Source organism: Nipponia nippon, unplaced genomic scaffold, assembly GCF_047370975.1.
Source record: "Nipponia nippon isolate SJK-2023a ecotype South Korea unplaced genomic scaffold, ASM4737097v1 scaffold_10, whole genome shotgun sequence".
NCBI classification, from domain to species: Eukaryota; Metazoa; Chordata; class Aves; order Pelecaniformes; family Threskiornithidae; genus Nipponia; species Nipponia nippon.
Window position 1 is genome coordinate 31,726,922 of NW_028262291.1, and position 27,274 is coordinate 31,754,195.

The window sequence follows — 27,274 nt, forward strand, 5'->3', positions numbered from 1 at the left end:
AGAACGATGCCTTTCCTCACCACCCAGCCTCAACCTGTACCCCAGTATGCTGGCTTCTTCCTTGGCCTTTGTCACTGTCCACTTTTCAGGCATCCTTAGTGAACTGGAAATTAATCTGTCTACTGGTCCACAGACAGAATAACAGTAGATTCAAAGATCAGTATTACCCATAATACATATCACCATACAACTGCACTGCTCAATGAGAAAAAAAAATGTCTCTCTCTCTCTCTTTAAATACTTACTACTTTACATAACATATGCAAGGATCAAGGACAGGTAAAGCATACAATTGGTTTTGCTGATATCTCAATAACTTTATATGCTTTTTTTTTTTTTTTTTTTGGCAGATAACAGTTCTCAGAAGAGTTGCCATATAGCCGTCTACTTACTTGTTTCCGGAAATCCTCTTTTGTAGTTTTGCGTACAGGTTGGGAGGGCACGTGTACAGGACTTTGGGGCTGAGACTCCTCTGTAACCCCGTATACTGACTGTGAGGAACCAATAAACAAGCAGAAGAGATTATGGCATTTTTCTCTGTTATGCAATGAGGAAAAGTGCAGTATGCAAAGCAGTAAGGTAACAAGCCAGCAATTTCCTACTGTTTATATCCACACAGGTCAATTAATCGTTCAGCCTGGAGTAAAATTTACAGATCAGATCATGCTTGCAGACGCCTGCACTTGGAAGGTCTGCAGGCATGCTAAGAAAAGAGTTTATTTTAAATGTTAAAATGCAGCTGATAATTTTTAGGAGCTCTGAAGGCTGTATGTGTCAACGCTTGCAGGATGAACACTGGGAGTGGTCATTGTGGTGAACTAAGCAGAGAAAGAAAAGACTAGAACCTAACCCTATGCCATTTTCTTTCACTTGGTTTAATTTCTTGTTGTAAAACTACACATTGAAGAAAGAGCTTAACCAGGTGTCAGTGGGTCAAGTTCACGTGAACCTCTCTAAACAAAAACCTGCAGATTGACTTGCAGCCATTCATTTCAGGACAGAGACCTGCACTGAAAGTAATATCAGTTACCATTTCATTGTGTGCTTTTGCTTTTTATTTAACATTTGTAAGAGACATGTGAATAGCTCTGCTGCAATTTAACTACCACTGAAAGTTCAGGAATCTGGTGTCACCTCCAAAATAGGTAACAAGTGATAGGACGAGAGGAAACGGCCTCAAGTTGCGCCAGGGGAGGTTTAGATTGGATATTAGGAAACATTTCTTCACTGAAAGGGTTATCAAGCATTGGAACAGCCTCTCCAGGGAAGTGCTTGAGTCCCCATCCCTGGAGGTATTCAAAAAACAGGTAGATACGGCACGTAGGGACATGGTTTAGTGGTGGACTTGGCAGTGCTGGTTTACAGTTGGACGCGATGATCTTAAGGGTTTTTTCCAATCTAAATGATTCTATATACACAGAAGAGCTAAAACTTGCTGGAAGTCAAAGACACCTGAGTTGCTAATAATACAGACTTTGAAATGATTAAGGCGGGTAAACAGCTCTGAAAAATCCGTGCCCAAAGAATTTCTGAAAATGGGACCTAGGTACTTTTGCCAATTGCTTTTAATTTTATGGGAGTGCAGAGCCAGCAGATTATCTGGGACACAGAGCTCCCTAATGCCCTTCTCAGCTCTACTTATCACCCTGTCTTCACTGCTCTGCTGGTAAAACAGGAATAGTAAATTCACTCATTAGAACAAAATGGAACTGGTACTTGCAAAACACTTCTATTGGTTCCTATTGGGTAAGTTTGATATACCGTACATGTCAGGCATGATTTGCATTAAAAACAAAAACAACAAAAAACCCCACAACCAAAACCAGAAACTCAAACTGACCTTTTTCACCTTCTGTGGGTTTTTCATACGACGACACTTTCTAATGTCCATTTCTGTGGTGTTCACACAGCCCGGCTGAAAAGAGATGGTAATCATATTACTCCTCTGTTTACAATCCACATGCTACCTTACCTTTCTAAAATACACAATTAGATCTTGTCCAAAATTCTTTCCTGAAGTTTGCGTCCCATAAATTATCCTTGTTAAACAAGAGACTGCATATACACAGAGTTGGCATCTCAGCATCCAATCCATTTACTCATGACTTTGGCACCAAAAGGAAATATCTCAGCTAAGAGGGGAGCTTTTTCTAAGAAGTCTGAGCCAAACTGGGTAAGCTGCTTTTCTTTCATATGCACAATAAATCATCCTCAAAACTTCAATTTATCATATATTTCCAAGTCAATAGTACCATGCATGCACAAGCCTAGAATGTCTAAAACAATCTTGTAGACACTTGGTGTGTTTTGAACTGCAAGGAAAATCCACATGGTGACATTAAAGGCAATGTCTTTATGCAATACACGGCACAGTGTTTACTAGTATTAAAACTTTCCTGTCAAAACCTGGAAAGTCTCATCATTCAAAAAGAGCTTTACCACAGGCCTGTGCACATCCCAGAATGCTCTTTCCTGGCTGTCCAAAATTTTTCTTTCTGTTTTATCCTTTTTTCTGTCGATTCTGAAAACAAAAGCATAAACATGTAAGTCAATGTACAAGTAATGCTTTTTGTTACAGTTCCTAGCTGGGGTTTTTAACCCCATGACAAAAAAACATTCAGAAATCCACCTTTTTGTACAGCAATGTCACATTCCCGCTTTCAAGGCCATGTGCCATGAACAAAATAGTTCACTGATGTTTACTCCAATATGTGTCAAAAGAGATTAAGATGGAAAATTTACTTTAACATCTGTTTTTTCATCTGGAGAGGAAAACAACCTTTTCTGATACTCTGTTCCCAGACCCTGATTTGGCAGGCTAGGGAAGTTCATGTTAGGCTTTGGCTTTGTCAGGAGACCCACCGGGACCTCTTTATTCCAGGTGAAGCTCTCGACTGGTGCTGGATGGAGGTCTACATCGGGAGGCCCTGTTGCACCCCGGTGCCCCAGCGGCACCGCTGGCATGACCACCGATTGCGAAGGGGCACCTATTCCAGGCATTCCCAGCAGCAACAGCGTGGGCAGCACTTGGGTGCACCTTCCTTAGGGATTTCAGCAGACCAGCTCTGCCCCCTGTCCCGGTGTTGGCAGAGCGAGGAGTGACAGCACAGGCAACCTGAGCAGAGCTTGCTGCATGGCCCGGTGCAGGCCAGCGCTCACCCAATGGACACACGACTGGGCCAGCACAACTGTAATTCAGTAATTTCAGCCCTGATGCAGCCAGTGAATCGACTCACTCAAAGCACATACATCAGAGGCGACTGGAGGTTGTTCAAAGCAACTGTTCCCCTATCTCTCAGCAGCATTAAGCAATTTGCTTCTGGTGCCTCACTCCTGTGTTCAGCTCTACACGTGAGCACAGCAAAGTCACCACTGGCTTGCAACATCTACCTGCGAAGAGACTGGGTGAGGCACAGGGAAGGAGGAACTGCCTTTGCCTCCAGAGCAGGATTGAAAAGCCGACAGCATCCCTGTGCTGGGTTTCTGCACTGCTGCCACCCAGGAAAATCAAAGCAGTGAGGAAAAAAACCACACCAGCTGGGATTCCTGACCACCAGGTTCTCCCCACTCCAGTTTTTCTTTTGAAGAGGCAGTGATCCTCAGCAGATATCCTCCACAGTCTGGTATCACTCTCTGAATATCCTCGCTGCAAGGCTGAGATGAGAAACCAGCTCTTGCACCAGCTCTGTCCTTGCACAAAGACAGAGCAGCTGCCAGAGAGCAGTCGCTGTACTGTGCTGGGGAGCAAACACAGACACCTAGCTCAAAGCTTCTTTTTCTGACTGAGCCCTTTGTGCCCAGCCAAAGGGGAAGGTGAAGTCTTCAGCCAGCCTCACACCACACACGAACTGGAGGGACTCTTCAGAGGCTCCATGAATTGTCTTCGCAGGTGCTTTGTGCTGAACTGAGGTTCTTGGTTCTTATCTCCAAACTTACTGATAACTCAGTATTTCACTTTTTAAACTATGAAGACACAACATAATTAGATACTTTGTGGCTGCGGTTTTTGAGCAATGTTGGTACAACAATGGAAATCCTGCATGCAAGCAGAGATGTAGAAGGCAGATGTTTTCAGGTATTTTTAGTTTGTTTTCCTTTTTAGTTAATTCAGGGCTGTGAATTACACTGTGAATTCCAGCCCTGCCTTGTTGGAAACCTGAAGACTGAACTATCACATGAACTGGGAACCAAGAAGCTGAAACTAGCCAGCAAAAAAAGTTGATAGTGGCCAGCCAATATGTACGCATCAAAGAAAACTGAATGGAGAAAAGATTAATAAGCAACAATGTTCATGTCAAGAATCTGATATTTACATTTCTTTCTTGGGTAATAATTGTATGCTGTGGACAGAATGCAGAATTTTGTTTTGACTTAGATTTTTTTTATCTTGGCAATAAACCTTTAAGTAACTGAAAGTACAATTGCTATCTTAACTTCTAATTTTCTCTTCCAAACAGAACACTGGTATTCTGGTTGGAAAAAATCCCTTAATTACCTTGTAAATTAAAGGATAATTACCATGTACTTAAATAGTGCATAATTACAATGTTATTAAGCAAAGAATTAATCAAAATTCCAAAGAGTTAATCAAAGATAGAGACATATACCTCAGCCACACCCTCAAGAAATGATGTTCCTTAACTTTTTAGCATCTAATGCTGAAAGTGCAAATTCCTTCTAGTGGTACAGTGTCAGTACTGGTGTTCTCATGCGCCATCTTCACCAACCTTTCCATTTTATAGATGACAACTACATGCACAGACAGGGAGGGTTTTAGGCACTGGTTTGTAGACACTAGTCTACAAACCCTGGACCATACCGATTTTGCAGCAATAATGAAAACATGCTCAAAACATTGAGAGGCTTCAAACTGTTTTCACAAGGGAAGATGAGAAAAAAAAGGTAGATTTCAATTAGGAGCAGATGATAGGAAAAACCCAAATACTAAATCTGAGTAAGTTGCATGTAAGGGGTACTCAGTTCTCCACACTAATTTAGTAGCACAAGTCAGACTGCAGAGAGTAGAGGTACAATGGTATCAACTGGGGATTGGTATAAATGAGAAAACCAAATCCAGTCTGCTGTAAATACCACCCTTATAATCACTTTGAAGTGGCAGTATTTTTAAACTCAGAAATACTTTACAAGCATAGAGTAACACAGACGGATAACAAAGTTCTGTTCTTTCCATTTACACAAAACAAAAATACTACACATAAGTAGAAGCAGAATGGGCAAGTGAATTGCCCAAGGTCCCACGATGAACCAGGCTCAGGAGCTCCTGACCAACATTTCCACCTGCAGATAATTAAACCCATCTTTCAGATTCTGGCACAAGCCTTCAGAATTGGCTCTCTATTGTTTCTAGTCTGCCAGTGATTAAAATTCACCAACACCTTCTGAGCTCAGTTGCAGTAAAGACTTTGACAGAGAAATTTTATCTGTACAGAATCCCCTTCCCTTCACAGCTCTAAATACTGGTGCAGTTTAGTGCTCCAGGATTACTCACTTCACTTGGGCCTCAGCTTGCATGAAGATGAATTCCCACTTTCTTGCAAATGCTCTCTGAAGTCTTGCTAAATTTTCCTGACAAAAGATAAAAATGGTAAGAACAATTAATCCTTGTAATGATAACAACTGCTTAAAAGCACAGTTAGCATGGCCGGTGTTTATTTTATTCCCCCCCCCCCCCCCCGCCTTTTTTTTTTAAGCTGAAGACTCAAGACATGGAAGTCAGTGTTGGTTTCAGGTGAACTATAGCTGCAGCCAAGAGGGCCCTTGTCAGGGAGAAGTAACGGAGTGTGATGAAGACAGCCTGAGCTCTGGTATGAAAATAATGATGGTCTTGTTCCCAAAAGATAACACTGAGCAGCTTTTTGAAGCTGATGACTTTCATTTCTGATAGCAGATGGCTGCCACCTGCACATTTCCCTCTCATCCCCACTTTCCCTTCCCCCTCCCCCCCACCGCTCCGTTCTCTTTGGGCTTTTGCTAAGGTGCAAAGCCTGAGCATCCCTTGCTTTGCTCAGTCCTGGTCACCGCTGAGAGCATTACACAGCTGCACAGCACTGAAGGCTGGGGATTACCAGGATGATTCATAAAAGGAAACAGCTTGTTTGTCTGAACAACGAACATGGCTAACTGCAAAGACCAGGTCCAGATGCGGCCTTGCTCTACATCTGAAGTGAGAGCTCTGGTCCAGGCCCATTACAGAGAGTGTCATGATCTGAACATTTGGAGGTGGATGTGACTTCATCACAGCTCAAGGTCAAACTCAGGACATGGCCAGAATTTCAGGCTCAAACGGCACCCTGAAGTCACATATCCACACCTACCCTGACAAGGAGGCCTACGAGACCATTAACCTGAAACTCTTCTCTATTACAGCTGGTTCAACTGTTGCAAATTTTCATCAAAATGAACACTATTAGTTCTACTGCTGTTCTTTTTATACCTATTCCCTTTATTTCAAGAAAGTGCTTAAGTGCATGCATTTCAATGCTAGAAGAAATCTTCCTATTATTTACTTTAAATTCATGTATAACACAAGGCATAAAGCTTGGCCCTGTTACCACCAAGTCCATGTAAGAGTTTCAGTCCATATACACAGAAGAAAACAGTTAAGAAATGATTTACATCTGTGCTGAACCGTGATGATTTCCTTAACTGTGGCTACAAGGAAGAACTACTTGTAATTATCTACAGAAACAATTTTTTGTGGGTTTCTTTTTTTTTATTTTATTTTAAATTGTGTTCACATGTGCCCTCTGGAGTAAACATGCAGAAGCCAATGAAACATCACCAATTGAAGCAATATTTGAATCGTGCCTATGTTTGGTCAGTTGTAAACAAAACTGAATGCAATTATGCAAGCTTAATCATATCATCAAGACCCCTGCTCTACCAGTATAAATGGGGGGTCGGGGATTGTCTATGAATGCTGCAAGCAGAGCCTAAACATGAGATGTCCCCTGAGATGCTTTGTAGAGATTCTCTTTGGAAACTCCAGGTCAGCACTGATGCCTACAGAGAAGCATTCTCATACTACATCTCCAAAAATGTGTACTAAGTATACAGGGCTCCTTCCCACTCCTGTAAGCCTGTTTCTCTCACTTGTGCTCAGCTTACGTCTCCATTGCTGGATCTGCTTCAGCTCCCATAGTGACTAGGAAGAGTCGGTGCCATTTTTATCTGATTGTCTCTAATTAAGAGAGCAAAGTTTGAATGCAGAAGCAATCTCTAATCGTGCAATGCAATATTCACAAGAAAAATGAGAGACTGCCAAGTCTAATTATTTGCCATCACTGGAGCATTGCTACTCTCAGTAGACAACGATGTGCAAAAGTACTTAGCCATAGCTTCGCTGCATGTGTGTGGGAGTGTGTGTGTTGCTGAACAGCCTTTTGTTGCTTTATGATAGATCTTTAGAGTACTTACAGTTAAGTGGTTGGCTGTGAGCGATTTTAATGGTTTTAATAATAAAATCAACAATATGCAGAAGAGAAAACTCAGCAAAAGGATGTGTAAGTACATGCAGATTATTATATTCCTTCCTTTATGCCTGTACTTCAAGGTTAGAACTCTTGGGATCTCTGGATGCATTTCCAGAGTGGACTAGATAAGTGGTAATTTTTGCATGCTCTTCACTGAAAGTAGCAAATGGCATGTATATATATCCATGTGCACAGAAGTCCCAAAATGTAGAAGGTAAGGAAGAAGGAAAAAGTTCTTGGAAAAATTCTTGGGGAAAAAACCCTAAAATACATGCAATATAAATGTTTTCATTGTAATAAACATGAACACAGAAGTCCACTAGAACCAGCTTTGTAAACAAACCCTCCAACGAAAAATTGCACGTTTGAAATTCAGCTGTTACACTCTTGAGCTAGTAAACCAAAAAAAAGTCAATATGATAGAAAGAAAAGTTCATCTGGTCAGAGCGTTACACTTCTGGCATTCAAAGAAACTTACACAGCCTTGTCCCTCCTGCCTCCATCTTCCCACATCTCTCCACCCAAACCCTGAACAGTCTGAAGCCAAGGTTGGGGATATTTTTTTGGATAATCATTTCGTAACAGAAAATATGCCCTGAATAAACTTGAGTAATAGTTTTTATATGCCATATTGAAAACAGTCCACATTAATATCTGAAAACTTTCCTTTTAAGGTCCATAGCTAGATGGGTCATCAGCAATTTAATTGCCCAATAATGCACCTGAAAGCCATCATTTTGATGTGTTAATATCTGCTATATAAACCAGGAACTGTTAACTGGAAAGAGGAAACCAATGTAAACTTCTGTGTAATTTTCCCAATCTTGGAAGGCTGGCTATACAGCAGATGCTTTAATTTGAGATGTTGCAAAGCCAGGGACATTCCCTAGCCACGTTCCTGATGTGGTCCCCAGATCAACCTCCACACAATTCTGACAACTGAAAAAAAGACACAGTAAAGGCTGACCCCAAAGCACAAAACGGCAGCATTCAATTGGCCAGCAAAGCTCTCCACCCCCAGCTTTAAACTCTAGCAGCAGTGTACCTACGGCTTCATAATCCGCCAGCTCCAGCCTAGCTTTGTTCTGCATGGTCCGTTTGCAAAGATAGATGGCTAAAGGGAGAAACAGAATGGAAAATAATTACAAACAGATTATTAGTACTGGATCCTAAAAAAGAAAAAAGTGGTCCGTGCGCTGTTCGTTCTCATCAGACAGCAACATGAGGCAAAGAGTGAGAGGGCTGAATACCCAGCTGACATTACACACTAGTAATCTCAGAGGCCTTAAACATCTGGGACATCTCATTTAAAAGTGCTGAGAGTAGATGCCAGGACCTAACAAGATGTTTGAGAAAGGCACAATTGCTTCTGGGGCTGGTAAAAGATTTAGCATTAGCAACCTGTTCCCCTCAGCACTTTGGGAATATGCCTGCCAAAGTGAGCAGCCCTGCACTTCTTTTCCCGCTTTGTTTAAAAAAAAAAAAAAAAAAAATCAGGATATTGAAATGAAGAGAGAAATATGGGCCGGATCTTAAAGTTATGATCTGAGCATTTTTTCATATGCTTCATCCACTTATTCTACACATTTCAAATGGTTAAGAAAAGCCTTCTCACATTTCACCATAGGCAGACACTGCAGAAACTGATGTGGTTTGGAATTCTGAGGGTCACGATGAGCCCAGTGCACAACACCAAACCAGTCCCAGGCTGTCTTCTGGGAAAGCCTCAGCTGGACTGCTAGCTCACCCCACTTCCATTACAGGCTTAAACACAAGGTCCCCAGCACACCCTGGGTATACAGTCAGGTCTGAACTACATAAGAGAGGTCCAGTGCTCTCATTTTGGGGTGGATCTAGACGTGAATTTTATAGCTTCCTTATGTTTTGCCCTCTCTCATGCTGCAGGATGAGGTACTTATTGTCCAACAGTGTACCAAACTGGAGTGGGGCAGAAGGCAAAGCATCATCTGCATAAAACTGCAAAAATCTTTTTGAGAAAATTTCAGCTTTTCTTTGAAAACCTTTTGGTTTCCTGATAAATACAGCCTTCTGACACTTTCATAGATGTTTCCCATTGGAAACCTATTCTTCTATTTAAAAATACATGTAAAAAACAGTGCTACTCATGTAATTCTATTCTATGCTATTCCTGTAATTGTAACCTTCATATAATGAGCCAATATTATGCATGGTAACCAGAGCTGATCAGTTCACGTATATTTATATTTATACATCTGAAGAGCAGTTTCATCTGTAAGCCATTTGCACCAAATAAAATGAGAGTCAGCCATCTCACAGTACTTCTTCACGCTAGGCAGTGACCTGCCATTAGCAAGTTAGTTCCTGTCCTGTGAGTGGATCCATGCAAATAGAAAAAGTATGAAGAGCTGCTGGGATTTCAGTTTTATTTGGGTCTACTGCTAGTTTGGGATTAATTCCTGGGAAGACTCCATCTGTACAGACCTCCAATATGCAAAGACTGATTATAAGCATATGTTAGAGATTTCTGGGACAGATGAAAATCTGTCACTACAGGGCTCAGAGCTAATGCAGTTGCAGCTTGTCCAGCTGTGGGTCAGCTCATACAAGGCTTTATTTTGAGGTGTACTGTTCCAGTCAATGCCCTTGCAGCACAATAATCTGACTGTGAAACCAGTTATTTATCAGATACTATAGGAAAAAGCAGAACTTCCCTCTTCGGATTGTTATTCTGATATTTACAGAATAAATATTTGGCACAGTTCAGACAGTTATATATGGTGACTGTAAAATCTGGAAATTATTTTGCATATAGTGAACAGCACCATGTTTTCTCCTAAGCAGTTCCCTCACTGGGATAAACACGTAAGTCTGTGCTAGCTCCCCTGCAGATGAGAGCTGCAAACAAACTATCACATGACAGACACCATTGCAGGCTACTTCTCCACCCCAGCAAATGATTTCCAGAATCCATAATGATAAGTAATTATTGACCAGGAAAGAAAAAAAAAAAACAACTTGATTATTCAGGGAGGAGCTCTAAACTGATCTTAGATTGTGAGACATTTCAGAAGCACTTCCAGAAGGTCCTGTTTTATGAGCACACACATGGATTCACTTCCTCTTCCAATGCCACACCAGGATGCAACAATTGATTTTATCCTTTAACTGTGAAAGAAGGGCAGTTCTGGAAGAGACAGCAACATTGCATGCAGACAGCTAAAGATAACAACACTGACATATTTTCTTTATGTATTATCACTGAGTGTCTGCAGGCACTCACATGTTTAACGCACCATGTTGCACTTTATTAGCTCATAAACCACGCTCAGTCTTCTCTTTTTTTCCAGCTATCAGCTGGTAATCTTAAAAAAATGGGAAAAATAAGTCTGATGTCATATATCAGAGAACTTTAACTATGGGTTTCCATCAGTTATATACTGGTTTATTGATCAGCCTGATGAGTGCCCAGATGAGGTAACTTTTCATTGATCAACATATCAGATTCAACTACAGATCACAGTATGTCCACGCGCAAAAGCAATACTGGTATTATTTAAGATTCCCAAGGAGCAGTATTCTGCTTGTCATAAATCCTGCCGAAATGAACAAAGCTATGGAAGAATGAAGGTAACGGTAGGTAAACCCCTGGCCCCACTGAACTCGATGGCTACAGCTCTGTGGGCTTGAGACGCCCTGGGATTTCACTTCATGTATTTGAGACGGGCACAAATCTGCCTCTGATGCTGCAGTCTGACAAGAAACTCTGCTGATGAAGGGTTTAGATGGCCAACAGTAATTATTTTACAGACAATTTTTTCCATCACAAACTTTCTGTGCTAACTTCCGACAAAGAAATAATTATACTCTCACCATAATCTGTGTTTTCTGGTTCCCAGCAGTTTGAAGGCCAAAAGTACGGCGCCTAAGAAACAACATATGCATTTTTGTAATTTAAGAGAGGAAAAACAATTCAGATGCAGAAAAACATTAGAAGTACAAAAAGAAGAATCACGAAGTCTATGGCCTCAGGGGAAACACTGCCACAGATCTCAGTAAAAGTGAAGAAGCTTTTCCAGGAAGATATCACCTTTAAGATTCCTCACTGCAGGCAAATAGAGATGCTGTAATACAAGCATCTTCTGAGGATGATGTCCAGTATCCTGATGACATTTTAGACACTGTTGCCATCTCATCTGAATGTGGACCTCTTCCCCTCTGTCCCCAGAACCTCCTCTTTCCCCAGGAATTCACAGGCACCCTGAATCTTTTTTTGTCTTTCTCTTTTTTTTTTTTTTTTTTATAGGAGCATGAAAAACCTCATGACCTTTTATATATGCTACACACCACTTGCTTTTTTGGGGCAGCTACCAGTGTGGTTGGCAGCCTACAAAACAATTTACTTTTTAAATATAACAGATGGCAGAGGTCAAAACTCAGCTGATCAGAGTAATTTTGAAAGCAGAAGTCCTGCTAAGCTTACTGCTTTTGTTTTCTGTCCAGGTCTGCATATAGCAGTTGCTACAATTAATTACAAGATATTACTGCGTGTAGCTGTATTTCAGTTTTAACGTGAAAACTGAATGAATGAAACATGAGTAACATTCTTTAACATGGCTGAAAAATAAAGTCCCTGTGATCACACAAACTACAGAACACTGTTTCGCATTACTGATGTAGTGCCACAAATAAGCATAGGACATTACACACACAAAGACTATTCCTGCACCAAAGTACAGTGAGAAAACATGCAGGGATCAAACAATACAGGGTTCAATGCTCCTCACTGACACGTATCTTATGAACTTCACAAGATGATGAGCTACTGTTAAAGGAGGGACTGATGTTGAGGTAGAAAGTGGCAAAAAGAGAGTAATGGAAAAGAAAAAACAATTCTATCAGGTTATTTTTGCAGAAAACAGCTGAGGAGAACTGTTGTAGGAAATGACAACAAGCAAAGAATAAGCAAAAGTTGTAGGAAAAGATAGGGGAAAGAAAAGCCAATAAGCAGTCAAGACAATTTGATGATGTGGTTTACACAGGCTTAAAATAAGGAAAAAAAATTAAATGATACTCTGCTTTTGAAATGTAGCTCCTGAAAGCTGCACAGGACAAATTCTTATGGTGTCATTCTTTTAAAATAGAGAGAAATACAAGTAAATGGGCAATCAGTATTACCCCTGCTTCTGTCAAGTCTTGCATGACAGGAGGAGCAGGACTTTCAGCAAAGCAAGGGAACTGTTATGAAAAATCTTAGTCTGAATGATGCCAGGTAACCAGAAGGTGGGGTGAGATAAGGGGAGGTCTGTGATCTCCTGGGCTTCTTTGTTCACTCTGCCATTGGTCTTGTGTGATAACACAATGCCACATTAGCAGTAGGACGGTGAGCAGGAGCAGCAGCAACATCAAATGCAAAGAGGAGAACAGGCTTTTCAAATAAAAACTAAATAAGAGAAAACAAATGTAAAGGAGGAACAGAAGGGTGAACAGGAGAGAGGTCACAGGAAAGATTAGGGAGCTGGCTGGGATCACGTAACAGAAAACCACAAATTCAGCCAGCAGGATTAGGCAGTAGGACTCCAGGTTTGAACTTACTGCTTCTTTTAAAGTTATACAATCTGTCCAAAAGGGGTTGGCGCAGCACAAGCACTCAGTTATCTAGGAGGTTGACAGCAGCAGTTTTTGGAAAGGGCATCGAACTCAAACGCAGGATGCTTTAAAAATTCAACACATCTGGAGGCACAGGGACACTGAGGATAGAGATGTCCCAGCTTAGGTGACTGCCAAGGTCACATATCCCCTGTAAGAGAGCAAAAGCCTGAAGCCTGCCCCCTCCCACAGCAATCTGTAACGAACAGAGGATAAAAATTTGAATTTTCTGCTGTGCCAGAGCTTGAATGTCCAACTCCAAAGTTTGCCCTGGTCCATTTTGCACAGGAGGGTGGCTACTCAATTGTGTGCCAGGGTTAGAACCTGTAAGTCATTTTCTTTCTCCTGCTTTAGTTCAACTCTAAGTACAACAGTGTTGAAATCACATATCAAGAATAATCAGAGGACATATCAGTTCATTTATGTAAAAACTGTGGGTCAGAAAGTAGAAAAGAGTGATTTGGGATTGTAAAGCAGATCTTTCTGAAGGGACTTCATAATCTCCCAAGGCCTCTACCAAGATAGCCTCAATTCCTGGCTTCATAGACCTAATGGGTGCTTAGGGATAAAGAGCGGGTGATTTCAGCAGTATTATTGCAGGGACAGTAGAAGAGGCCACAAGGAAGGCAGAGGGCTCACCAACCTGAAAACGATAGAACGTCCCATCATCTTTCAGGGTAAGGACATGGTCTGAGATTGGAAAGACATAACCCTGTGCAGCAATAAGACTTCCCAAGTGTATTGCTTCCCCTGTGAAAGAGAGAAAACAGCAAGGCTGTGTCAGGAAGACGTGCACTGCACACTCTGCTTTCAGCAGCAGCCCTGGCGATGACTCACGTGAAGACCTGGTGCACACATGCCTCTCTGTACCCACACCGCACTCTTACGCCTTCCAGCCAAACCGTGCAAAGCAGGAGAGCAGAAATCAGCCTTACAATACAGATGAAACACTGCTCAAATGTTTAACCTGCTGGTTTTATGTTTACAAAATGTCACACACCAGTTCAGCTCTAGAGTCTGAAATTCAATTCAAAGCACATTATCCACCACAGGTGACAGCTGAGAAGAAGCCTGTTCCATCAGTGAACCCCACTTGCCTCTATCAAATCTGACAAACACCTGCAACACCAGGTTATTAGCAGCATGTTTATTCATAAAGACAAATCCTGACACTGTAGCATTACCATTTGTTAGAGGAAATGGTGCTGAGGTAAAGGGGAGCGCATATCCCACAACTGCCAGGGCAACCTTCACCACCGCAGAGGTACATCTGCACAGATTTTCAACCAATGTCAGCTGTCAAAAACTGCATCAACTTTTTCAGAGTTGCAAAATACACATCAGCTGCTCATGTGCCCCCAGGCAGATAATAATGCTACTGTCTGCAGCTGAAATTCAGATTTGGGACTCGAGTGGACTCATGAGAAGGGATGTGTGTATAGGGATGCCCTAGGTGAGACAACACTGCCTCTATCTCTGCTTTTACATGGTGACAGTAGGCAGCAGAAACAAACTGGGAGGTGATATGCTGCATTTTTGCTTTTCCAGAAAAGGAAAAGAAACTTCTGGACCTGCAGGTCTTTTCTTCCTCTTTTCCCAATAGTTCTTAACTGTGCCAAACCGATTTTGGTTTCTATGAATAGTGAACTATTTGGACTGGGCCCATACACTGATCACTGTTTATGGCTGATTATTCATTCATCTATCTGCTGTGATAAATTAGCAGCCATCATCTGATCCCATAATGGTGTCTGTGTCATCCTTGGCTGGTATGTCCTGTCAGTCATGGCTACCTTTGTCCACATCAGGAAAACCTGTCACTGCCTTTGCCTGCTTAACCACACACATCCACCAACTTCCTTTCTAAGTCTGGGAACAACCTTAAAATCAATCAGGCTTTTTTAGGTAGCGACAATTTCACAGACAGGCTAAGCCTCCTACAAAGTGCTTTCTGTGTGTTGCAGTGTAAGGCATTAGACTTAATTAAGATGTTGATTCTTATCTCTTTCCCTCCTCCTTCCCTCCAATGCTTAAATCAGCCTTGTTGTTCTACTGGTATTTTAGACTGCAGCAAAATAGTACTGTCTAATGGCACACACAATACAGATGGAGTATCTGTTCCTCCCCAGCTGTGGTCATCTTACCTGGATCCTCAATGCTGAGGTTCTTCATAAGCCACTGTACAATATCAGCACCTTAAAAAAAAAAAGTGAAGAAAGCATTAAACACTGAGACCACAGGGTTTTAGACCCCTAGAGAGAGATAACATTGAGATAGATACAATAGAACTGACATAAATTTTATTCCATTTTCCTTTTTATCTCCACTGAGGTTTCAGAATGTTTTTCCTTCTTGTGCCATGCTATAATTATATAGTTATTGACAGGTACAGAGTCCCAAGAAGTATTCTGTGTGATAGGAGCCTTGATACACTTTAAGTCAGACATTACTCTAATGGTTCCATGTGACTTGTTCTCTCCCAATTGCTTCTCTCTCACCTCAGCATACAGGGAGTTACCTTTCTACAACCAGTAGCTAGCAAGGAGATGAAGGAGCATTTACTGGCACCTTGCACCTGTAAAGTCAAATGCAATAATCTAAAAGTACATAACTGCATTATCAGTCAAAAAAAGACAGAGGAAAGTTTCACTCATGTCAAAGACAAGCAATGTCTCGGAGAAGGAAGTGGAATTCAGTGTGCCTGTAACCGAGCCACTGTTGAGCTGTCACCTGCTAGTGATCGTACCAGCAGTGTGGTGGCCAGGAGCAAAGAAGTGAGTCTTTAAGGCCCATCAGGTAGTTTATTAGGTTTTCAGGGCCCATCAAGTAGTACAAAGCTTGTTGCTGTCTTATAAACAGCGTAAAGATCTCTATGATTGATCCTCTGCACGTATACAACCTCTCTGTTGCTGCATGGAAATCCCAGAAGTGGAAAACTTGTCGCTGTTCAGTAGAAGCTAAGGCCTTTTATCAAAATACAACATGACAGGGCAGCAAAATTTAGTTAAACCCCATGCTCCGAAAGTTAAGCTTAAAATGAAACACTATGGTGTGTACAAGTCGGCTAACATGACTTGTCCAAAGTCAATCAGCAAAGGCACTTGGAGGCAATTTAGCAAGCCCATGCCAAGTTATGGCAGCTTGCAGCACAACCTCACGATGCCATGTCTGGATGCAGACAGAACACCAAGCCCTTCTCAGCATACGATTTGTTGAGAAATATTTGCATTCACATACTGTAGGCTAATAGCCCTGGTAACACTTAGTGCTATGCTTTGTGATATATCAGTTGAAGACAGCATACAAAAAGGAACTGATCAACTGTATTGTTCAGGCTTACTGAACAAACCCCAAAGGATCTTATTTGCATGGAGCACTTCTGAGTTCAGACATGGTGAGCACTTCAAGAAACAGCATAACCCACACGATGCCTGTTCCAGAAAAGGTCCGAAGAACATTTTGCTTTCCACAGGCCCAGAACATCCCCTCAACAAACCGTAAATACAACAAGGGCCAGGAATCACAAGTATGATGTGCCACAGAGAGACAACAGGCACTGCTAGCGTCCCAGGTCCCTGCAATATCTTCAGTTCTGAGTGACTCTCCCATGCAGGTGAAATTCCTGCTAGAAATGTGGGTTCTACCCCACAAAGAAGGGGACGGCAGCTCCCACTCCCCCTGACAACGCGAGTTGACCCACGACTCCGCAAGGAGCACGAGTAAACCATCTTCAGTCAGGCTTCAGTGGCAAGCAGGAATATGGACCTGACCTCTTTCTTCCCCCGCCCAAGGGGAGTCAAACAACTTACTTATCCTCCACAAGCAGTCAGCAGAGCTCCTGAAGATCAGGGAAGCATCCGCCTTTGCTTAAATACTGGGGAAACAGATGTGACCAACAAGCACCAGCTGGGCATTGGTCTCAATCTGCCTTCTAGGTATCAACGAACCAGATACTAAAGGACTGATCTCACAAGCTTGTATTCTCAGCTCTACAGTCACTCTCCATACCTCCCCAACTCCACCTAAGAGTTGGGAGGTATGGTATTAAGTTGTCACTGTCCTATTTGGAATGTTATTCCAGACACCACCCCCCCCCCTTTTTTTTTAATAGATAGAACTCTTTTTGTAACTTCCCAGCATAAGTTTATTCATATGCAATTTATGTGCATTTGATATCATATCTACATTATCATTTAATGGAAAGAATTATTCTTCTTCCTTGATAGTTCCTCCTGAATGTTTCTACAGAGGGCTGACACATTGCCTCCCTACCTCCATTTCACTAAACCAACCGAACTCTTTTAATTTCCTCTTAAGATGGCCTCTCCCTCTACTTTACCATTCAGCAGTTCTTCAAATTTAAATTCCATTTCTTTGCACTGGGGTCACCAGAACTGCAGGCAGTGCCTTGCAGAACATCTAACCAATGCCTCTGGCAATGGTGCCAGCACTTTCTTGTCTCTACTGAAACCAGCTTGCCAGGTGCATCCTAAAGTCACATCATTTTTTTGTGAATAGTAAATTGATTCAGAAAAAGATGTCTGAGGGGTCCAAAACTACCTGGCTAGATGAGAACACACCTAGTGAACAGTGCTAGCTGAATAACATATGGGCAAAATGTTCAGAGCCAGTAACTGTTGTTTTGACAAGTTTGTTAATAAAATATTCTATTTTATAAACACGGATGTTCCCTTTTGCCTTTTACAAAACAAAAATATCCTAAAGACAGAACAAAACATTTGAGGTTAGAAAACCATTTCAAGAAGACTCAAACTGAAGTGCTTCTGTATTGTTAGAAAAAACCCAAAACCTCACAAAATGCTGTTTTTGTTCAAGCTAAACCAGAATCTTTCTTGTTTTTTCTGTTCATCCTGCAAACTAAAAAGTCCACTATTTCTCCTGATGTTGGTCTCAGATTACAGGCTTGCAGTGATCTCTTAGGCATCTTATTGCTAAGTGACATGACAGCTGATTTCTGAAAATCATCTAGAGTAGTGCATTGCTTTGCTCAAGGGAGGTGAAGAGCATTCTGCATGATCACTTTCCAGATATGCAGGAATACTTAATGCAGGATTAAGTCCCGCTCCATTTTTACATAGAACAATCATGTCCCCAGCTCTATGCCTCTTTTGAGGAATCTATTCAATTTTCATCAAACTACAATGAAAAATTCAAGTAATGCTGAAAGCTGGTTCCCTAGTCTTTCTTTCCTCTCTTATTAAGATTAAAAGAGATTAAAGGGGCAAGTAATCTGAAGGCACCGACTCAACCAGAACTCCTGCGATCAGCCATTCTGGAATACAAGCAGCACTTGAGATCAGGGATTTTAATTTGTCTCTGTTAAAAACATGAAGTCATTCCTGAATGTTGCCAAGAGCCTGGAAGATTTTATAGCTGTTCTCCAGTTGTCCTGAGGCAGACAGATTATCTTTCTGCTGAGTTTGCTGAACCATTATTTATCACCTGCCAAGACTGATTACTCACCCTCGGGACAATGACAAGTCTTTCCTTCCTCTGTTAATTACTGTCATCATTAATAGCCATGTCACTAATTAATATTCAATCATAATGAAAACTCTTTACTGCCATCTCCCACAACACCTTCAATTTTTAGGGTTACCCTCACACATTGGCTTTGCCTCTGCTTGCAGCTGTTTCCATCACTGCAAGCTACTTTCACTCACCTAGAAATACTACTAGCGCCCTTCCTCAAATGAGAAAATTCAGATTTATCCTTATGAGACATGGTGAAGACTTGAGTGAATCCTTTACAAGACTCTCCTCTGTCAGACCAAGACACAGATTCCTTTATCAGGAAGTTTTCCAGAAAACTTCATCTTAACCTCTCCTGTAGGTTAAGCCCAATGGACAGTCCTCACGTAACTCACCTTCCCCAGAAGATTTTTTCTGGCTGATTTTCAGATTCCACATTTCACAAGCTTTTCAGAGGGCACTCGAGGGAAACCCTTGACCCTGACACATTTCTACTAAACACTAACAGGGCATTTGAGATCTTCTGAAAACAAATAGTTGGACATGTTTTCGTAACAGAAAGTGTTGCTGGATCCAGGTAGAGGAATGGCTCCCCTCTCCTCTATGCTTCTCTCCATACATTTTCTCTGAGTCAGTATGCTCAGTTCAAGGGTAGTCAACAGCCTGTGAACATCTATTTCCTCCTCACCTATAATGAAATATATCTTTTTGCTTTAGGCTCTTCTTTGAAGCTGAAGTAGATTAAGTTGCTTAATACCAACAGAATAGCTGTATTTCTATGTACAGATTCACAATGACCATTTATCCAGCTACCTGGTTTAGAGACAGACTAGCAATTTTATATTTCTTGCTATTTTCTCCGTTTTCTGTTCGGCCTCAGTGGTCCCATAATAGTAGCTAGTGTTCTCAGAAGGCCGTTGCCTGTCAACATGACAAATGAGTGACCAGCCATGGAAAGATAAATTAAAAAAAAAGTTCACAAGGTGTGAGGCCATCGGCAAGATGCAGTTAATGAGGTGAGTCACCACCACTGTATTTGATACCTTTTCTACTCAACCTAAGTTGTTCTACCTTTTCCAGAAAACCCAGGACTTACATGGAAAACGTAGAGCCATCTATAATCAGATTCATCCATCTTTCACACGCTGTGTGAAGTGGCAAAGGCAGACAGAACGACATACCCTGCTCCAGCAATTTCTAAAGATCTGCTGCCTGGAGTGGAGACTGTGCCGCTGGTTCTGGGCAAAGGAGCCAGGACCACCAGGGTCTGCTTGTCGTCCTGTGGACTGGGCATGTCCCTGACAAGGCACACATATGTACAGACACATATATGTACATAAATAAAAAATACAAGAGTATTTCTGAAACTGCAGCAAACGTGCATCTTTGCGTTTCTTTTTAGGCCTGATAAGACAACTGCATTTTTTGCTCTGTGTCCTGAGATGGCACAGCTGGCAAGCACTGATGAGTGGAGCTCCACAGTGATTTGGCAGGGGATGTCTCGTGCTACCCAGGTGCGGCATCAGTGACCAAAGACTAAAGTCTGTCCTTTCTCATAGGAGTTACTAAGCTGAGCCCTGATCACTGGATGCCATCCGGCAACTACAGCCGATAAGGTGGGATGCTTTGGGTCTCAGATTGCTCACAGCCTCCCATTGCACTGACAAATACTAACACTGAAGAAAGTAAGGTCTTAAAAAAAAATTAAAAAATACCATCTGATCATGTTATGAAAGAATTTGTCATATACACGTCTTCAGGATGAGACATAAGATTGTTTGGTTATTTCCTGTCTTTTTCTAGCATTAGTGTAGCCCTAATATTCTCTGAACATATTTTAATGATTTAAAAAAATATATTAAATGTTTTTGCATAGCAGGTTGGTTTTTTTTTTTTTTTTTATTTTACAAAAGGAGTATGAAAAATGTGAAATGTTCAGCTCCTTCCTAGACCTTACCTGCACACTCCATGACACACTCTATGGGCAAACAAGCTACGTGCCTAGCCTCTGTTGTCAGTCACCTCCAGACTCAAGGTCCAGACAGTCTTTTGATGCAAGGCAAAAATGTGCTCTCTTTCCTGTCTCTTCATTCTTGAAAACAAATGAACTCATTTTAGCACAAAATTTTCCAAACAATTTGCTCCTGAACTCAGACCAATCTTTAAATATTTCTATCAGAAAAACAAGATAAAAAAAAAAAACCCACAAGCAGTCAAAATGACATAAGAATACATGCATAGGTGTATGAGCAGCCACTCAAGCTGCTTTCTACCCTGCCAATCACAGCAATTACGCTGTTAAATGGAAAGAATGTGCTTTGGTCCCTCCCCAGACAGCACTGGTTCCTTGGTAAATCTATGCCAAAAAGGTTAATTAATTATCCACACTTTTACCACTGGGCTTGCAAAAATAAACAAAGGAACATCACCCATGATAAAGGGCAAAACGATTTAATACAAAATTTCTGAAGACCTCCAGCACTCCGTGCTATTATTTTTCTTACACAGAAGCACCCCTCTGCCCCCAACTCCCGCAGTGACTTCAGCTAGGTTGAAAGTACAGACTCCTGCGAACAGCAGGGTTGTAATGCAAAGCACCAATTTTTATGGTAGGGAAAAAAAAATAGAAAGAAGTATCTAGGTCCCTCCCTAGTATTGTGTTACAAATATTGGGAAAACACTTTATAGAATTTGCCTACAACAAGCACATAAATAAATACCAATGCCAACTAAAAGAAAAAAAAAATCTCAGAAAATGTGGTAATTGCAGCTCTCCTCCATCAGCATGTGGTAATTGCACCGCTCAGTGTCAGCAAGGAGCATCATCAAAGCTACAACAGCTTAGAGCTTCTAGCAATAGCAATTTTCCTTTACATTATATTCACTTTAAATCTTGTTTGTGAATTATTAACCATCATTAGCAGCAGGAGTGTTACCCCTTTTTGATCAAAGCAGCCAAAGTTTCTAAGGAGCCTTATTGTTCATTGTAACTTTTGAGTGCTTGAATTTGCAATTTACTTTTCTTGTAATAAAAAATTTGAAAATATAATACTTTGTGTGAAGTAAGAATGATGCTTGGTAAGAAGGTGGAAAGCAGTACATGGAGCTAAGTTGCGTGTGAACATTTCAGGATGACAAAACAACAAAAAGGACAGAATATTTGTAAATTTAAAGGGTTCAAAATCTCTCATCCTCTGCCTTTTTCTGACAACAGCGTGGGTTATTTATCACAGTGTTTGGGCTGATATGACATTCCAACCATTTCTTCATCCCTCCTCTGTCTCCTTTACTAAGTGTTATCTACAGAAGGCTGTTCAGCATGTTTGCTCATTTATACCAAATGTCGCGATTTCAGAGATGAGTCCCATATAAATACTAATCGCTGGGTTCTGTATGTTGCTTTTGAACTTAGGAAGCGTGCTGTGCCTCTGTTGCATGAGTGTCCATATCTGTGTAAACAAAACCATATGGGAATCTGATCATAGATGTATCAAAAGCCTATTAAAATTAACAACTCTGACACGTTCTTGTCCCTGACACCAGGCCCTGAAGCAAAATTAACAGCAAATCTATTAGTAAATTCTTTCACAAAAGGGAGTAATGACCCAGACCCGCAGCTGCACTGCAAGGTGTTGACAGACACTTGTGGTGTTGGGAGAGTGACAGAAGATAACCTTCCAAGGAGAGAGAAAATGCCATGGGCTCCTGGAGCCATGGAGGGGAAAGAAGATGAGCAGCTGAGGGAATGAGCTCAGGGAATGAGACCAGGCGGAGGGCAACACACCAGAGTCGCAGAGCTGCTTGTGTGCAGGAATTGAAGGGGAATTTCTAGCAAGTGAGTGCTAACACACTTTGAAATAGCTTACGAAGTAATGGGCTGCAAATTCACAATTTAACCATCAGCGCTGCAGTGCAAATTTGATCTTTGTCTCCAATGTGTATTTTACAGGTAACACACACACACACAATCTCTCCTGCCTGCATTTTAAATATAGACAGATATGAAACATGAAAGATGGAGATTTGGATCTGCAAAATCCAAATTCCTTGTGTACTTTCACCCTGTTAATAGCTCCTTCTTCTGAACTGCTATTTGCAGGGACTTCTGCCTTCTCATCAAATTGGCCAGCCTACCGAAGTGCATGTACCTTCTATGATACAGACCTGTAGAGGGAGATTTTCACTAGGCAGGAATCAATAAATGATCAGACATGACAGCGCAGAGCTCTGTGGGGGCTAACTTACCCAGGTAACAAAGACAAATTAGATTGTAAGATCTCGGAGATATCACGGCCAGACTGCTTTCGTTACAATGCTGCCCATCTAAAAATAGTTCAGGTAGTTTTACAAGGCATGAAAGCAAGTAGCAGAAGACATACCCAAAGACAGGCTTCTGGCTTGCAATACCCTCCCATCAACAACACTTAAAAGCAGGCAGCCAGCGCTGAGGAGCAGAAGGATGCCACTAGCTGAGAGCCCTGGATTTAAAATGATTGCTCTACAGTGGTATTAGTAAAGCTGAGTTACCAAACCTCTTAATAGACGCACAGTTAATCCCAGTGAAAGAGGTCTGCCAGCACAGCTTAAACCAGGTCCTCAACTGGAAAAAAAGTGGTACCAGCAAAAGGTCTTTTTCCCGTTGACCTGCACCGATATAAAGTGTTTGGTGGTATGCCAGCCTCAGCCTTGTTCTCACTCTGCTTCAGCAGCGCTGTGTCACATCGGCATCGGCCCAGCCCTCGCACCCGATGCTCAGGGCCTTTGACTGCTTAGACACTGGCATTTGCTCACACTGAGAGATGCCAAGCAGTGGTCTTTACCACAGGAGCAGCCACAAGGATTTATTTGCACTAAACTTTCCTCACCTGCCTTGGAAAACCTGAGCTGCTATCAGGTCTGTGCTGTGTACAGACAGGCCTGGCATCAATAAGCATGCTGGCAGACCCAAATACACACACGCACCCTCCAGAACTCAGCATGTACCATAACCCCAGCGCAATCCCCCCTGCTGTTGCGTCGCTTGACTAGAATTTGACCTGCTCTAAATTAAAGACATCCTGTGCGACCTGTGCCCAAATCTTGTTCTCTCCTCAAATGCAACCCCAAACAAACTGCTATTACTACAAGTACGGGAGGAAACCGCAAACCCAAAAAATTAACAATTCCACACTTTGTGTCTTTCAAACCTGTACCCGTTCCTCCATAACACCCACAGAAGACAAAGACATTGCCTTGAGAACCATTTATAAAAGTATACGAGGCAGGAAAATTGTACCTTGCAGTCCCAGCCTCCCAGCAGCAATAGTAACAGCATTTTGTAGTAGCATCAGAAGTTACCTCCTTTTACAAATCACTAAGAACTGGAGATGTCTCAAGATGTACCTTTACACTTACAATTGATCATAAATTTACAGTTGCTTTTCAGGCTGCTCTGCCTTTGCATTACTCAGACTACTGAAGTGGCTCATATAGCTTAGCAGTTTGGCTCTCTGCCATATAGTAGTGTTTAGACGCTGTTCCTCACGCTGTCAAAATGATTCAGCAACAAAACAGCTAAGGAAGCAACTCCGAGCACTGCTGGAATTGGGGCTTTTGAAGATTCCTGTGTGAGATCTTGTTAGGGCTGAAACATTTTTACTGCTATGCAATTCATGCACGCAGTCTTTAAATCAAAGGCAATCTTTTTGTCATTTCAATCATATATTGGTATTTTTAATAGCAAATTTTCTTCTCCAGGGAGGAGGAAGATCGATAGAACATAGAAGCGACTGGTGTATTTCAGCATGTGACTATCAGGTCACTTCACACCGCGTCCTCATTCACAAAGTCGGTTTCAAAGGCTGTCACATCAAGGTCCTCCCTGCCCTCACCACTGTTATAACGGTTTCCCGGCAAAGGTGTAAATGTCACCGACTGGTGCAAGACAGTAAAGTGCTCTGAAAGCTGCAGCATTCTAATGATTTTTGCACAATATTTACTTACTAGGAGATCTGACCCTGTAGTCCTCACCTACGCCGGGTTCCTATGAATTTCCACAGTAATTCTGTTTGCAGAAGCACTCAAATTTCAAACCTCCTAAAGAGCTCTGGCCACAACAGATTTCTCTTTCACAAGATCACTCACTTCATGTCACCTGCGGCAACATTATTGTCTGTACTCTCTATTACAGATAAGGATAATTAACATCATGAAATTCTCTATGAAACCAACTTCATCATGACACGTTGCTACTCTTCTCCCTCTCATTCTTCAGGAAAGGTGGAAAACCACACAAAGTGTTTGCGGTGATGCAGTAACAGTCACATTGCCCAGAAAATGAAATAACCTGACATCAGTAGCTCTTTTCCCTCCAGGAGTTCCTTGTCCTGACAATGAAATAATCTGTTTTGTACAGCTTTTGCTGCTAGGCCTTTCAATCACGAATAACGCAGGGTGCACTGGAGTGCAGCTGGCCTCACTGGATCTCTGTACCGGTGCAGCAGTCAATCAGGGACAATTCTCCAGTGGGATTAAGGTTGCACATATACTTTCTTTTAGCCAAGGGTAATGCCAGATGAATTATGATCATATAGCAATTGCTGAGAATTAACTGACTGCCATGCTAAACAAAGAGATAGTATTGGCACTAACACTAGAGGCCATATTTTAAACAGGGCTCCTTAAACCATGTGTTAAAGGTGCTTATACTGGCAAGGAGCTGCTGGCAACCACTCATTCCTGCATTTCAAATTTGGGCAGAGATATATATCAGTGTGAATTTTATACGTGCAGAACAATTTAATGATAACACTGAAACAATCAACAAGCACAAATCTGTTAGTATTCATAATTAAGTAACAAGTTCAAAATAGGTAAATTATTTGTTCTTTTCTACGTTTGATGGATTTCACAGGGCTGCGCATAATAATAGAAGCAGTAAAAAACACAATCAATTTCTCTTAAATACCTACATTTTAAAATTGCATTTCCTGTCTGGTAAATCCTTCAAGTTTATTTTACCAAGTAACTTCTGAAAGTAAGAAGCATTTTAAAAAGCTGAAAGCTGCAGTAAACAAATACCATTAAGTTTAAATAATTCAATCTGTCAAAACACTGCGTAGCTTAGAACTGCAAAGTATCTGTCTATATGAATTTTAGAAGGCATTTTTGTTTCCATACTAAGAGAGAGGAAATGTAGTAAAATATTTTCCATTCTTTATATTCCCCGCCCCCCCCCCAAGAATCTGAAGACCAACATTCTATTTAACTCCTTTCCACGTAAGTATGGGTTTTGACTTGGAAAAGCTGACGGGCTGCTCTGAAGCAGCGATAATTTTAGATAGCAACAGGCCTTGAACACAGGACGGGCTCAGAGCAGACACGGCTGCGTATTTGGTTGTTACCCAAGCAGAAGCACTAAGCACAGCCTTCATAAAGCCATTCATCGTGCAGTGAGGATCAGCTTTGCTCAAAATAGCTCCTCAGAGAGCTTCGTGGTGCAACACCTGACAGCAAGTGGGACTAACCAGACAGGGCTGCTGCTTTCCTATTTCCATCCAACAGCGCCTTGGTCTGAAGCCCAGCAGCTTCATTTGCCTCCTTACGGAAACCTCATGAGGGTGAGGGTAAGTTGTTGACTGTCACCGTTGACTCTTGACAAAACCCAGTCTGGTACAGCTCTCCAGAAACAGTGCCACCGGGCACACCAGCCGCTCTGTGCACTCCGAACTCAGCCGTGTCCTGGCGAGCGCGGCAGGAATGGCCTTGGACCTCGCAACATTTCTCAGCGGGCACAGTTTGCCTGGGCAAATTTGTACAAAACAGCTTTATAATGCAGCAAACCACGTTCTGGCTCGTTTCGTTTCCAAATACATATAACTCAAAATCCTCTCTGTGTAAAGCAAAAACTTTTTTTAAAGCCTACAAGACTGTGTTCTGTAAGGTCTTGGGAGGTATTTTAATTTATCAGAAGTTTAGGGAGAGAAGTCTTAAAAGATCTTCGGAGAACAGAGTTTCACAGTGATTGGAGAAACTAAAACCATGTAAATACTTCAACAAAAAACCTTCCTGAAAATATTAAAATAAATTAAAAAAAAAAAGGCAAATATATTTCACTTGTGCTCACAAGACTTTTGTATTTGCTTTCCAGTAATAACAACCGTTTCACATTTATATTGTAATACCCTCCGGGTCCCACCAGCGAGCGCTGTGCAAATACAGAGTTCGCCCTGCCTCGGCATTTCCTCACAGCCGCGGCGGACTGACAGGGACGTCAGCGCAGCAGCTAGCGTTTCAGCCAGCACTGACGGAAAGCAAACGCCGGTTTTGTAGATGTGAGCGTATCTGCGGAAACCTGCTTCAAAAAGTCCTGGGCACCGACCACGGAACAGGGACCATACCACATGGATTTTATGGTAGATCAACGCTTATTAAAATTAAAAGAAAATTTCCTAGGATTATAAACATTCTTCAAATACTTGCAGATCACATTCTCATTTAAAATACATATTGCTCCTTCCCTCGCTTCACCGCTTGCCCATTCGCCCTCCTCCTTGCCCCAAACCTCTGGGTGGCAGCTGGGAGGTTGAGCTCACCCAGCACCAGCCCTGACAGAGTCTCTGATGGGCGACAGCGCTGGGGTCCCGCCTGGGTTGCGGCAGGGGCTCGGCGGGCAGGACGGG

The 27,274-nt window shown here is 41.9% G+C and overlaps 1 protein-coding gene across 10 annotated transcripts in view; it reads right to left on the minus strand.

Annotated features, from left to right (window-relative positions):
* RGS6 (regulator of G protein signaling 6) overlaps positions 1-27,274 on the minus strand; it is a 288,240-nt gene that overhangs the window by 56,816 nt on the left and 204,150 nt on the right. For all 10 annotated transcript variants that reach the window (XM_087746410.1, XM_087746409.1, XM_087746412.1 and 7 more), the window contains 8 exons: positions 15,266-15,316; positions 13,765-13,871; positions 11,346-11,397; positions 8,543-8,607; positions 5,510-5,586; positions 2,440-2,521; positions 1,841-1,915; positions 393-491 (listed from right to left, as the gene is read on the minus strand). In XM_087746410.1, the coding sequence (XP_087602536.1) occupies positions 393-491; positions 1,841-1,915; positions 2,440-2,521; positions 5,510-5,586; positions 8,543-8,607; positions 11,346-11,397; positions 13,765-13,871; positions 15,266-15,316 (608 nt within the window). The remainder of the gene's footprint in view (positions 1-392; positions 492-1,840; positions 1,916-2,439; positions 2,522-5,509; positions 5,587-8,542; positions 8,608-11,345; positions 11,398-13,764; positions 13,872-15,265; positions 15,317-27,274) is intronic.